The sequence below is a fragment of the Aulonocara stuartgranti genome (genome assembly GCF_965226115.1).
Source record: "Aulonocara stuartgranti genome assembly, chromosome: 23".
Lineage (NCBI taxonomy): Eukaryota > Metazoa > Chordata > Actinopteri > Cichliformes > Cichlidae > Aulonocara > Aulonocara stuartgranti.
This window is the reverse complement of record NC_138958.1, coordinates 34,629,381-34,642,870: the sequence shown is the minus strand read 5'-3', so window position 1 is coordinate 34,642,870 and position 13,490 is coordinate 34,629,381. Positions and strand designations below refer to the sequence as shown.

General features: G+C 40.7%; 2 protein-coding genes across 2 annotated transcripts; one reads left to right on the top strand and one right to left on the bottom strand.

Annotated features, from left to right (window-relative positions):
- Positions 1-995: 995 nt before the first annotated feature.
- Positions 996-7,444, top strand: LOC309701096 (L-threonine 3-dehydrogenase, mitochondrial-like). Its single transcript, XM_082525105.1, has 10 exons — positions 996-1,124; positions 3,340-3,501; positions 4,052-4,094; positions 5,223-5,293; positions 5,486-5,635; positions 5,709-5,881; positions 6,021-6,111; positions 6,436-6,528; positions 6,618-6,794; positions 6,885-7,444. The coding sequence occupies exons 2-10, from the start codon at positions 3,348-3,350 to the stop codon at positions 7,022-7,024; spliced, it is 1,092 nt and encodes a 363-aa protein (XP_082381231.1). The 5' UTR covers positions 996-1,124; positions 3,340-3,347; the 3' UTR covers positions 7,025-7,444.
- A 3,149-nt stretch (positions 7,445-10,593) lies between these two features.
- On the bottom strand, positions 10,594-13,117 carry cUnh8orf74 (chromosome Un C8orf74 homolog). Its single transcript, XM_082525498.1, has 5 exons — positions 12,805-13,117; positions 12,252-12,435; positions 11,703-11,926; positions 11,401-11,556; positions 10,594-11,176 (listed from the first exon to the last, which is right to left on the bottom strand). Exons 1-5 carry the CDS (start codon positions 12,883-12,885, stop codon positions 10,913-10,915), a joined length of 909 nt encoding a protein of 302 aa, XP_082381624.1. The 5' UTR covers positions 12,886-13,117; the 3' UTR covers positions 10,594-10,912.
- Between the last annotated feature and the right edge of the window lie 373 nt (positions 13,118-13,490).

Below are 13,490 nucleotides of genomic sequence, written 5' to 3'. Positions count from 1 at the left end.
GCAAAAACATCTAAGGCAATCCACTCTCTTGACTTCCTCCATGTATTGATGATGGTTTGAACCAAAAACTTCAAATTTGGATTCATTAGTCCAAAAAGTTTCCACTGATTTTCAGTGTAGTTCAGTCAGTCTGGCTTCTTGGCAGTCACTCTTCTACTGAGACTATTTCTGATTAGAAACTGCACGCCATGCTGCCAGGTTTTTGGCTAATAGCTCTATGGGAATTAGCCAAAGTAGAAAAATACTATTTTATGTCTGGGAAATGGGAACAATGTGACCCACTAGTAACAAAGTGCCGTAAAATTGGTTCTTTGCCAGTGTGTTGGTATGTAGACACCACACTCCTTAATCCCTTGAGTTAGGCATTTTTTCTATACCTGATGATAGATCAGTGTTAGGCGGCTTAACAAACAAAAAAAAAGGTGTCCAAAGAAAACCTTAGACACTGGCTTTGACCTTCAGAGAACCTGGAGAACTGTTCCTCAAGACCACTTAAAAAAAATACTAGTAAGTCTGAGTCTTTGGAAGCAATATAATAAGTAGTGGCTCAGGCTTTTTGCACAGTATTGTATATGAAATTGATTAAATCAATAAATGAAATGTATTATTCAAATTTGTCAGTAATATTAGCGCAAAAACTTTCTGGCAATTCCAACATAATCCTGTCTTGCTGTTTTCTGCTTAGGTTTCTAAATGTTTTTATTTTAGTTTATTTGCTGTTGCTTTCCATATTAGTTTCAGCCATTTTATATAATGTTAGGGTGTTCTTGAGGTATCCTCCAGCTCGCCAAGGGGAACGCCCCTTCCCAGGCCAACCACGAGATATATGTATTAGATATGAGAGATATGTATTATTATTATTATTATTATTGTTGTTGTTGTTGTTGTTGTTGTTGTTGTTGTTGTTATCGCCAGCAGGCTTATGAGATTTTATTTTGAAAGTTACAGCCGGAAGTTTAGATTTTCCTAAGACTGGTTCTGTCGCGAGCCTCCCGTACTGTAAGCCAATCACAGAGCAGAATAAGCTTTGCCGTATATACGCGCGACTATTTCCACGTTTTGATCGCAAACAGCGGAGGGCTTCGGAGTCGTTTTCTGAACCTGCTTCTCCAGGTCGCATTAAAGTAAGGAGAACATGAGTTTAGCTTGTTTTCTATGCTCCCTGCACAGGAGCTTCAGTTGGCTACATTTCATGTCATCTGTAAAAGCTCGCATTACATTACGTTATTTTTACTGCACGTTTCACTTTTTAAGTTAACTGAATAAGATGGTCTGAATCTCAACATATGTAACCATTATCTAGGTAAAGCTAGTTATCCTCGGTGGTTAGGATCCTGCTTGAGGGGACACTATCTTGATTTAAAGAAACACATCCGTTAAACAAAGTATATAACTTATACCCCAGATAAGACCGAAATAATTGGGCAGCTTTGGGAATTGATACGAAATTTCCCTTTATGCACTTTTATTGTGTCCAGTGGTACTAACAAAAGAAAAAAATGTCTTTAAACTTGTTTTTCTCGTTTTTTTGAAAAGCACTGATTCAGTTGTGCCGTTACTAGTTGTTTTACCTCGAATAAATAAATACGTTTATTTATATAGTTTAACACACAAAGTATTTACTGCAAGGCTGCTAGACTCCATTGCTCTGAAAGGGTTTGTCCACATTAACCTGTGCTCCCCCATAAGCTTAATGGTGGTCTGGAATATAGATAAAGAGGTCTATATTTAGACCAAGTCAGCAGGAGGCTGTTAAGAAGCTAATCTGAGATGGGTGTTGGGGGTCGGGCAAGGCTTTCACATGTTAGGTTTATTTTGACAGTTTCAAGTTGATATATGCACAAAATGCCCCTTATAAACTCATCTTTCTTAAAGTAGAGCAGGTAGAAAAGCATAACATGCCACAAAATGTCTACATTTAGAAATTAGACAGCAGTAATTTGCCACTTTCCAGTGGTTGCAGTCAGTTCAAGTCAGACTGCAACTGTCCTCAATTCAGTTCAGTTTTAATTATAAAGTGCAAAATCAAAACAGCACTCACTTCAAAGTGCTTTATATTGTAAGGTAAAGACCCTACAATAATAGAGAAAACACCAACAATCATATAAACCTGTATAAGCAAGTACTCAGCGACAGTGGGAAAGAAAAACTGTCTTTAAACAGGAAGAAAAGAAACCTCCAGGATGGCGGTGTAGCCATTTGCTGCAAGCGTTTGGGGGTGATCGGAGGGAGACGTGGCAAAATACTCGCTGTGGAAGAGAGCCGATGTTAAATAATAACTAATGATTGAATGCAGAGTGTTGTTATAAACATGCAGAGAGTGAAAAGAGGTGAGTGAAGAGGAAACAATCAGTGCATCATGGGAAACCCACCCTTAGCAGCCCTATTCCTATTGCAGTCTAAATAAGGAAGGATTTAGGTCACCCCAACTATATACATTATAAAAAGGAGTTTTAGGTCTAATCTTATAAGTAGAGAGGATGTCTTTCTCCCAAATCCAAACTGGGAGCCAGTTCCACAGAAGAGGGCCCTGGAAGCTAAAGGCACTGCCTCCCATTTTACTTTTAGAAACTTTAGGAACCACAAGTAATCCAGCAGCCTGAGAGTGAAGTTCTCTATTGGGGTGATATGGTTCTATGAGGTCTTCAGGATAAAATAGGACCTTATTAGTCAAGACGCTGAATGTGAGGAGAAGGATTTTCAATTTCCCTGTCAGTACTCTTGCATTTTGGATCAGCTGAAGGCTTTTCAAGGCGTTTTTAGGATGTCCTGATAATATTGAATTACAGTTGTCCAGCCTAGATGCAGAAGCAGCAGTAAGGTATGAATGATGGTCTACTTTTTCAGCATCATTCTGATACTAGAGGTCATTCAGGTATTTATGTCTCTGAGACCTGTAGTTTAACTATTTGCAGGAAAGTCGCCTCTTGTCAGCTAACCTGTGCAAGCTTGCCATCAAAAATGGTCAAGTGGGAAACACCCTCAAATTCTGGCCAACCATTTAGTGACTACAAGTTCAAAACAGATGTGAAATTACAATTACGAGGCATCACCAATTTTTACTTTTTTTTTAATTTAAGGAGCCTGCTGTCCTATTTTTACTCATGTGACTGAGCCATTAGATGGCTCTGAGGAAGTAGCTTTGTCGAGCTAAGTGTTGGATGGTTTTTCAGATGAGCTGATTTAAGGTCAGTTTAACTAAGCCAACATTATCACAGGATGATGGTGTTAAGCCTGATAATATGTGTGTCCACAGTAATAATAATGTAACCCCACTTGGTTATACTAAGGCTGTGGATGCACTCAGTGTTTTATGTTAATATGTGCTTTTGTTAATAGGAGGTGTTATGATGCCGGTGGTTCAGTTGCTGAGAGCTGCATTGAAGCATGCTGGGAACAGGCCCCCACGCTGTGTTGTGCAGACGACCTCTGCAGCACATGGCGTCAGAACACATGCTTCATCCTGCACTGATAGTGACAAACCCAAAGTCCTCATTACTGGTTAGTTTTTGTCTCATACCTCTTGTGTTACTTAAGCTCTGTAATGGGAAATTTCTAGTTAACCCTCACATTTAGATATAGGTGGTTAGAACTTCACTGTATGATTTTTGTGTAACCTTTGCATGCGTAGATGAAGTATGTGTATGTGTCAGTATGACCTCGTGAAATAAAAAAACTGCTTAGCTAGGCCTTACAATGTTTCACTATGTTATCTGCTAAGTGTTTGGCTCAGAAGGATGAAGGTCAGGGCCAGCGCCAGGTGCTGGCCTGGGAAAAGATAGTAGGAGTCTTCTCTGTTCAGCAACAGCCCAGGGTGGACAAAAGACTGTTGTAACTGAAAGATACACAGAGTTTGACGATGTCATAAGCTTATTACTATGAACCTGTGATGTTTTGATGTATGTTTCCATTCTCCTGCGCGTAGTAATAAAGAGTGTGACCACAGCTCTTTCTGTGTTGCAGACTTTATTTACAAAAATTCCACGACAGTTCTTAAAAGTGCTTAAACTGCTTGGTAATTTGCTTCTTTTTCTCTAATTTATCCTTGTAGGAGGACTTGGACAGCTGGGGGTGGGGCTTGCTAAGTCATTAAGGTAAGAAGTTTAAATAACCTCTGATTTCCGTTGTTTAGCTATTTCCATATGTAGAGTAGTTTTCTTTGCGTATACGTGATACTGATACTGGGTTTTCAGACTGATACCAGTAAAAAAATCTGTCAATATAAACATACCAGTCACTGTATTAGTTGTGGCCACACCATTTTGTACATTCCTGCTCCAATCTGATCCCAGAAACTAAACAGGGTTGTGCTTGGTCAGTATTTGTCTGGGAGACCGCCTGGGTATACCAGGTGGTTGAAGCTTGGTCGTGGCAGATGGCTTCCCCTCCCTGAGCCTGGTTCTGCTGGAGGATTCTTCCTGTTAAAAGTTAAAAGTTTTTCCTTCCTACTTTTGCCAAGTGCTTGCTTGTAAGGGGTCACCTAACTTCTGTAGCTATACTGTAGATTTTTTTGATGTGTAAAACAAACAGCGATGGATGCATCAGGTTGTGTGACGAAGGATTCCCGCTAGCTTTATCCCAGTAAAGGTTATAATGGTGATTTACGGGAACAGAGCTGCTGTTTTGGACGCTAAAAAATTTTTTTCTTTCGCTCCACCTGAGCACACCGTCTCAGTAATGACTCCGCGTTTAGACAGACCCCGGCTCAACATTAAACTATGACATTAAACCATCCTCTTTACTGCTGCTGTTGTGTTATCAGTCTTTTTGTTGAAACACTGGAGGCTGTGTGAGCTTAATGTTGTCATACTTTTAATTCACACGCGCTCTCCTATTGCAGGTCTATTTTTGATCACAAATGTGGGTGAGCACCACAGGGTCACGCATTAGACAAAGCATCAAAGCAAGGAAATAGTTTTTTTTATAGTCGAGTTATTCAAATTACTCAATGAATCGTTGCAGACCTCTTTTAAACTGCTGTGGTGAACTGTGGTGATGCCAGTCCTAAATCCAGCAATTTTATTTACAAGAAAAATTAGAAAAACTTCCAAAAGGTGATACCTGTGAGCCAAACCTATATGGGGTGTAATGTGTGAGCTGTTGAAACAACTGTTAAAATGATATATAATGAAAGAAAGCTTAAAGACGTCATGCGATCATGTCATTTGTACCGCAGACCAGCTTTTTTAGTAGAGTTACCAAAACTAATGTTTCTTTTTCAGGAGGAGATTTGGAAAATTCAATGTGATCCTGTCTGACATCCGGAAACCCCCCAACCATGTCTACAAAAACGGTGTGTGCATTGTTTTTACCTTCTCCACATATTCTACAAGTTAGTAAAAACCCTACAAAGGCCATGCGGTCTTTCTGTTTAGGAGCTCCATTCTTGCTCAGTGTAAATGCAAACCACATGTCCATAAAACTGCACTCCACTTTCCAAAGATGAGTGGGTCGACACACACAGTCTATTGTGTGTCCTGCACAGGTCCATTCATCTTCTCTGACATTCTGGACTATAAGAACCTCAGGCAGATTGTGGTCAACAATAACATCAGCTGGCTGGTTCACTACTCAGCTGTGCTGTCCGCTGTGGGGGAGCACAACGTGGCCCTGGCTAAAGAGGTCAACATCACAGGTAGACACCTCTGTAACGCGTGTACCATAGCATTAACATAGCAGACTTATGCACAGCCTCTCTTTCTCTCTAGGTTTCCATAACATATTAGATATAGCCACCGAACATGGTCTGCGTGTGTTTGTCCCCAGCACAATCAGTGCCTTGGGTCCATCCTCCCCTAAAGACCCCACTCCTGATCTGTGTGTGCAGAGGCCACGCACTATTTACGGTGTATCCAAGGTCCATGCGGAGCTGATGGGTGAGGTGAGACACTCTGTAGAGACTTTAAAAACGCATACCCGTATTTCTTCTCCGCACTTACAGCTGTTGTAGCTCCAGTCCTCATTCTGACCTCTATTCATCTTATTTCTGGTGTTTTTGAGTCTTTTCCTCCCATTATCAGTACTACCACCAAAGGTATGGGCTGGATTTCCGCTGTCTCAGGTATCCAGGCATCATCTCGGCTGACTCCCAGCCTGGAGGAGGAACCACAGGTGAGTAGACCTGAGATACATATACCCAAAGACCTTTCAGGAATAAGTGTTGGCCCTCAACAATCACATTTGCAATATGGTTAAAGTTGTGGTTCACTTCCTTTTTAAATGAACGGGTATAGAGGCTCAACAATAATTTTGATGGTGATAATATCACCATCATCACCTCCACCACTTATCTTGTATAATGTCTCTGGAAATACTAAAGGTGCAGGCTAACTGACAATGTAAGGAAGATGGCGCACCGTTTGGAAATGTTTGTTTTTTTTGCTCCATGTCTTTGATGCAGTCTGATTCTGATGGTCTCTTTTCACTGTTTTCTAGACTACGCTGTCCAGATCTTTCATGCTGCTGTGAAGAGCGGTCAGTTTGAGTGCAACCTGCGCAGCGACACACGGCTGCCTATGATGTACATCGGTAAAGCAAACTTTGATGCGTTTTGTTTTGGCGGCACTGAAGCACTCCCGTTTCGCTCATCTCTTCCTCCGTCCACCTCTCCTACCCAGATGACTGTATCAGGGCCACTATGGAATTCCTGGAGGCTCCAGAAGACGCGCTCGTCAGCCGCACCTACAACATCAACGCCATGAGCTTCACGCCACAGGACCTCACCCGAGAGATCCAGAAAGTCCTGTCTGACTTCAAGGTTACCTATAATGTGGATCCTGTCAGGCAGGCGATCGGTGAGACTGCTGGGATACCAGTGTCATAGTTTTATCCTTTCAGAGTGTTCACTGGCTACTATAATCTTCTTCTCTGCTACATCTTTTCAGCCGACGGCTGGCCAAAAGCACTGGAGGACAGCGCAGCGAGACAGGACTGGGGCTGGAGGCACGAGTACAACCTGCCGGAGCTGGTGCAGACCATGCTGACTCACATTACTCTGGGAAACAAGCTAGCGAGCGCCTTCTGAAACATTTGCAGCATTTTTGTAGCTTTATTTAAAAACTGAATGTGACAGTCTTCAGTGGCAAAATCTTAAAACATTTTTTTTTTCTTTTTTAATCATCTAGAGCCTGCTGTTCGTATGTGGGTTGATGTTTTAGTTGGGAGAAATCCCTGGCACTTTAGCATCCTCCCACATCTTTTAGCCCTTGATAAGTTACCAATAGCCACAAATTCAACCCTTGACAGGATGGGTGCCCTGATCATTGCTTCAGTTAGAAGGGAGCGCATTGTTAGCACCGGTAATAAGTAATATTATGTGGGATTTCCTGCAATTGGCTGTAAAGAATTATGAATGAAATCTGATATTTCCTCACAGGAGGATTCACAGGTACACGTTTTACTAGCGTTTCATCCATTTTGAATGTCATGTTATCTCAAAAGAGAAGTTCAACATGTCATGGGTACTTGTGACTCTTCCCTGCAGAAACTCTTGTGAGGATGATTTCTTTTTTCAAATTCCCCTCCCAGATGACCTTGGATCTTTCTAGCAGTGTACAGAGAACAGGCCACAGACCCAACAAAGACTTTGAAGATGATAGGCAGAAAGTCTAAAAAGGAGACTGAAATTGAGATTTACACAATATGTTTGTTAAGAAGCAAAACAAAAGGCTTTCCTACTGAACCATCAACCTGATGCCTTTCTTTTCCTCTCTGTGAATCCGTCCAGAATTTGTGATTAGTTTGCTGCTAGAGAGCGCTGGATGTTTTCACCAAAGCAAGATGCTGAACTTTTAAGAGTTATGGTCTCTTTCTGAGTGTACACAGTATGTATGTGCTGTCTCTAAGTGTGCTACCAGTCTGTTGCGGTGTGTCTTAAGTAGGGCTGAACGATATATCGCATGTGCGATAATATCGCGACATGATCAAGTGCAATTTTCTAACCGCAAAGGCTGCGATTATACTGCGATTATAAGGCTGTCCAAATTACTACCATATCCCAGAATTCATAGCGCGGCCCAGCCAAACTCCAGTTTCCAGCAATGGCGGCCGCTACTAAGTTTTAAAATTACTCATACTAATCTTTCTGGGTCACAAAATAAACTTTTAACATATTTTCAGGCGAGAAAGTAGTTGTGTAAACATCAAATATCTGCTCGGTTTATCAAGATATCCCATATTTGCAAAAGTGCTTCGACGTTTTCAGAGGCGTCTGCTACCCACCAGCTCGACAGCTAGCCGGGAGCTCGAGGGTTACTGATGCGGCCGAGAACGGCACAACTCCCGGCACATCATTTTCAGATCACCGCGGAGTTTCGCTGCTCGGGTTAAACGTAATATATAAGTCACTTAGACAACCTAAAAATGTTATTGTTGGGCTTTTTTCAGTGTTTTGTTTGTTCGTGAGTAAATCGGTTTGGCTGAGATTAAAGTTATTAGATTAGATAAAATAAAACTTTATTAATCCCCCGGGTGGGTTCCTCCTTGGTTTTCACACAGCTGACTAAACGTCAAACAGAAAACTTATTAAACAGAAGTATGAGACAGTCGAGAATTTACACCAGTGTCTGGTTATATTTTAGATAGCAAGAAGCAGACGGCCGAGTTTATTAAACTCCACCGAGACAGCGGTGACGCTAATCAGAACTAGCCTTCTGATTGGCTAGACCGTCCAATTTCACGCCTTTAAACTTTAAAGGCGTGTTTGTGTGTGTGTTTATACAATTGCTATTATGTTTGCACTTTATGTGTAATGTTACTGACTGCAGAGATCAGTAAGATGTGTGTATTTTTTATTTATTAGTTTTATTTATTTAAAATTATTTTTTAATTGAATGACTGTCTAGTAGTTCACAGATGTCGAAAAACTGAGTGTGGTAAAGCCACTGATTTTTTTTATGTATATTTCTGCAATCTGCACATTGTACTGACTTTCATTTTAATGTTTACACCAGGGTTCCTTGTCAGCACTTTATGCTCAGATGTTTGTAAGCTAAAAATAAACTATTGTGTATGTTCAAATATACTGTTGTGATTGAAGAAGTTAAATAAAAATGTCAATCATCAATTCATGCATCACCTCATGTCATCATAACAGAGGTCTGTCTTCCAGGAAAGAACAGTTTAAAATTAATGTAATATAGTATTGGCCATACTATATGATGTATTGCTTGTCTTTGTTTAATAATACAGAAGACAAAGACCTTAAAAAATAATCGCATATCGCATCGCAATCGCAATATTGGGGCAAAAAATCCCAATTAGATTATTTTCCATAATCGTTCAGCCCTAGTCTTAAGGGGCACGTCTGCCACACTTGAAAACAACCTGGCTTTTAGTAAGAGCTTCACTCCCACTGTTTACTAGTGTGAACTGTGTCCTGAAACAGTGGTGCAGATAACTGTGGAAATAGTGACCCTACACAGTACTGCTGCAGGGACTGCACAAGATGGGTAAACAGAAAAGGAAACCTAGCAGTGCTTGAGGCCTTAAATTATGTGCAGCAAAGGAAATTAGCTTATAGATGCTGCTTGATCTTTGCACTGGTGTGTTTTGGGCATTTTATTTATTTATTTATATGTTTTGGGGTTGACTGAATGGATTAACATGTCAGCATTAGATAAGCAGGGCTCTTCTGTGTGGAGGTACAAAAAGAAAGGACTGGATGTTCTGTTAATGTTTGTTTTTTATAAAGCTATTATTTCAGAATTATTGCTGTTTTTTAATAAATCCTTTTTTTAAAAAAACAACAAGTTTTTCTGAATTTTCTTTGTAACTACGCAGTACTGAAAACTGACCCAATGCTGATGAGCCATTACAGCTACAGAGGGTGAATTTTAGCTTTCTTGAAAGCTTTGTTCTAGGCCTCACCTCCACTAATGCCATTCACTGAAGGTAAGCTAAGTTCAGCAGATTTTAAATTATTAAAAAAATCACATTCAGAAAAAATGAGCATCACAACATAAAAGGAAAAATAACCAAATGTAACTCTTAAAACAACAACTAGAAATTGAGAGTAAAAGTTACCAAGTTAAAAGTTTTTTTAGGTGTTAGCATTAGGTGTCTGTGTTGCTAACTAAGCTTGCTAATGCTAGCTGACATCTTAGCATTCCACCCAGTTATGGTCATGTCTGTCTGGAGAAAAGCAACCTTGCAGCAGCCAAAAAGCTATCCCTGGCTTCAAAATGTGGAGTCTAGAAACCAACCAGTGGCGTCACATTGGCTATGTCCATTTTTTATATACAGTTCATGGTAACCATGTTGCTGTGGCTGTGAAACTTGCTTTTTACCCTTTAAAGCCTAAATCATGAGATAATTAGTAGAAAATTGTAATTTCTTTGAAATTGTATAACCAGAAGGTCTTTATTGAACCTTCTGGTCATTTCTACAATGAAATATTAATTTGCATATCCATCCATTCTCTTCTGCTTAGAGACAGACAATTATTCACACTAACATTTCCACCTATTGGCAAATTAAAATCACCAAATAACCCCACTAATTGCACATCTCTAGACTGTGGGAGGAAGCCACAGTACATGGGAAGAACAAAAAAACTCCACATATATATGGGCTCATATATTTGCACATATGAGTTTTAATTTGTTTAATGTGTATTCATTACATCCAGGTTTCTTTTTTGCAATTTGTTGCTAAAAAATGTGCAGTTTATTCAGTTTTTTCGAGGAGAGTGGGATTACACCGATCATGTAGAAGTTTAAAAACTCACAAAAATTCATGTATCAAATATGACATAACAAGTGTTACGGGATACATTTCAAATACAGAAATCTTCAAATTATAAATATAAGATGTGCAATAAAATAATAATAATAATAATGATAATACAAGCTTGAGCATCCAAAAGTAACACAGTTAGCCGAAACTGTGACTGTTACTAAATGGTTCAACATTCTTACTTCTGAACAGGTTTATTCATTGACTTCCTGCCCTCTGCTTTTCCAGACGCCGTCCATCCTGTTTTAGTTTTGGCAGTTTGTACCTTTGCATTTGTCTCTGTATTGGTAGGAGAAGTATTGTTGTGCCTCCCAGTGGCCAGAGCCTCCTGCTGCAGTTTCAGCTGCAGGATCTCACTGAGCAGATCGACCTCTTGGACTAGGCTTGCCACTATCTGGCTCTCGGTAGCCCTCACTGCTGCACGAACCAACTCCACAATGCCCTACTTGGGGAGCCAAAAACAGTGACAGTCAGTCAGTCCAAATAATTTCACTAAGGGAAGTACCTCAGATGGAGTAACCATAATAATGTTTTGGAGAGTATTAAAAAAAAGGGCTGGTTTAGAAAAAAATATTTTTCGTCAAGGAGAAAAACATTTAAAACACAAAAACCACATATTCTCGTAGCACACTGCATGATTAGATATTAGGGTTAGGGAACATGAACCTGTTTATCCAGATGCTTATCCTCTAGAAGAGTTATGTCCTCCACAGTGACCCGTGACCCCTGTCTCAAACACCTCAGCTCATTTTCCTTCTGCTCCAAGGTTGAAGTGAGACTTGCTTCATGCTGCTGACTTTCCCACTCTTGCAGATCGACGCCCTGCAGTAAAAAGGAGTCATTTTCTAAGTTTGAAACAAATTGGAACATATTAAATGGATTCCAGTACCATCAGATAGCAGCCCTGAATCTGCATGATGGTTATGCAGTGCACGTTCACTAGCCGCCACTTAAAGAGGCCTCCTTACCTGTGCTAAGGGAGGGGGTGTGGGTGGCAGTTGCACCTCCAAGTGTAGCTGAGTGACAGACACGTTAGCAGCTCCATCGACCACCGCCTGGAAAAGCTTCCGCCGTGTGATGCAGGTGTCTGTGAGATACCTGGTGAAGTCATGTCGATGGACGGGGGTGAGGTTCGGTAATCCCTCACACAGCACCTCTCTCAGTAGTGACAGCAAGTTGAGTACATCAGGATCTGATGGATAGAAAACAGTCCAGAAGTTTTAAACGAGGTTTACTGAACCAAACCCCAGCAGCACATGATCCTGCACACTGTGAACAGGTGGGCCTGCATTACTAACACTGCATGAGTAATGTTTTAATAGGGCACACAGGGAATGACTCAGAGTCAATGAATCACTCAGTGTGGTATGCTAGGGTGTCTGTATTGCTTTATGCGCAATGAGAGCTTTACATCTGATAGTAATTCTCTGCTGGCCATGTAAAGGGCCACGACCTCTCGGTTAAGCAGTGTGTCCTCTAACAGGCCACTTTATAGTACACTGCTGTTTGACTCTGACCGTCCAGCCGTGGAAAGATGTCTCTGGCGATCACAGCTGCCCGGATAACGTTCGGCCAGGAGAAGCCACAGTCTGCAGCGAACACGACCACGTCGTACACAAACTCTTGATGGAAGCATCGTCGCTCGTCACTGAACTCGGGCCACGAGAAGTAACGGCTGAGCCTCTGCACACCAGCATCTCTCTGACAAACACAATCACACAGACACAAAAGTGAGAAATGTTGAGCAACACGTAGAACCAATTTTACAAGTTGTTTTAGTTATTTATTCATAAACGGTGTGGTTATGTCTTTATTTTTGCAGTTCTGCTCCAAGGTTATTACATTAACTAAAACTAAACTATTTAAATTATTAAATTTAAATAAACCAGTGACCAATAATAAAATAATGTGCGTGCATGACTTCAAGCTAACTCTCTAACCAGTCGCTTACTTTAAGATTTAGGTCAAATTATAGATTTTAGCGCCATTTTTTTAAAAAATGCTGGGACACAACTTCGTCTTTATATCGCTTAAATTAAATGTCTGGGTGTTAATTCAGTGGCCGCCTACCTGTAGCCTCGCTATCTGACCTATTTCACTCTCTGTTAGGGAATCCATCCTGATAAACACAAAGCGGAGCTCGGTTGCCATTGGAGACTGACGCGATGACGTAGGGACGTAAAGCTGCTGATTGAACGTGTGAAGCGAATTCAGTGTTACTTGTAAATATCACACGTAATTACTCAGTGCTTGTTTGTTCGTAGGTTTAATAGCGACTGTCTGATATTAAACCACACAGTCTTCATTTATGGGGCTGTTTCAGGGTTAAGAAAAGAGCAGGCTGGTAATGTAACTGGGCTTATTATCAGTCTGTGGCCACAGATGGCGGAAAGCTCTAATCCTCTTTAGCACCAACCCCAGCCCTCTCCCTTCTTTTCTCCGTCTCTCTTCTTCTGCCTTTCCTCTCCTCCTCCTCCTCCTGTTCTCCATCAAATAATGTCAAGGTAACGGCTGTTAAAATAGTCGGTAGTGTCCAATTTCCGGTTGTGTCTTTAAAAATAAAAGCTTTATTTCAGGTGCGATTTTTACCATCAAACCTTTAGGGTTTGGTGCAAATGTAGTTACCCCTTTTCACATTTTCAGAGCTCAGTTCAGTTGCGTACACACTACAATTTTGCCTTTAATTCAATTCAGTTTTATCAGTCACCTCAAGGTGCTTTATATTGTAATGCAAAGACCTACATACAAAATAAGCG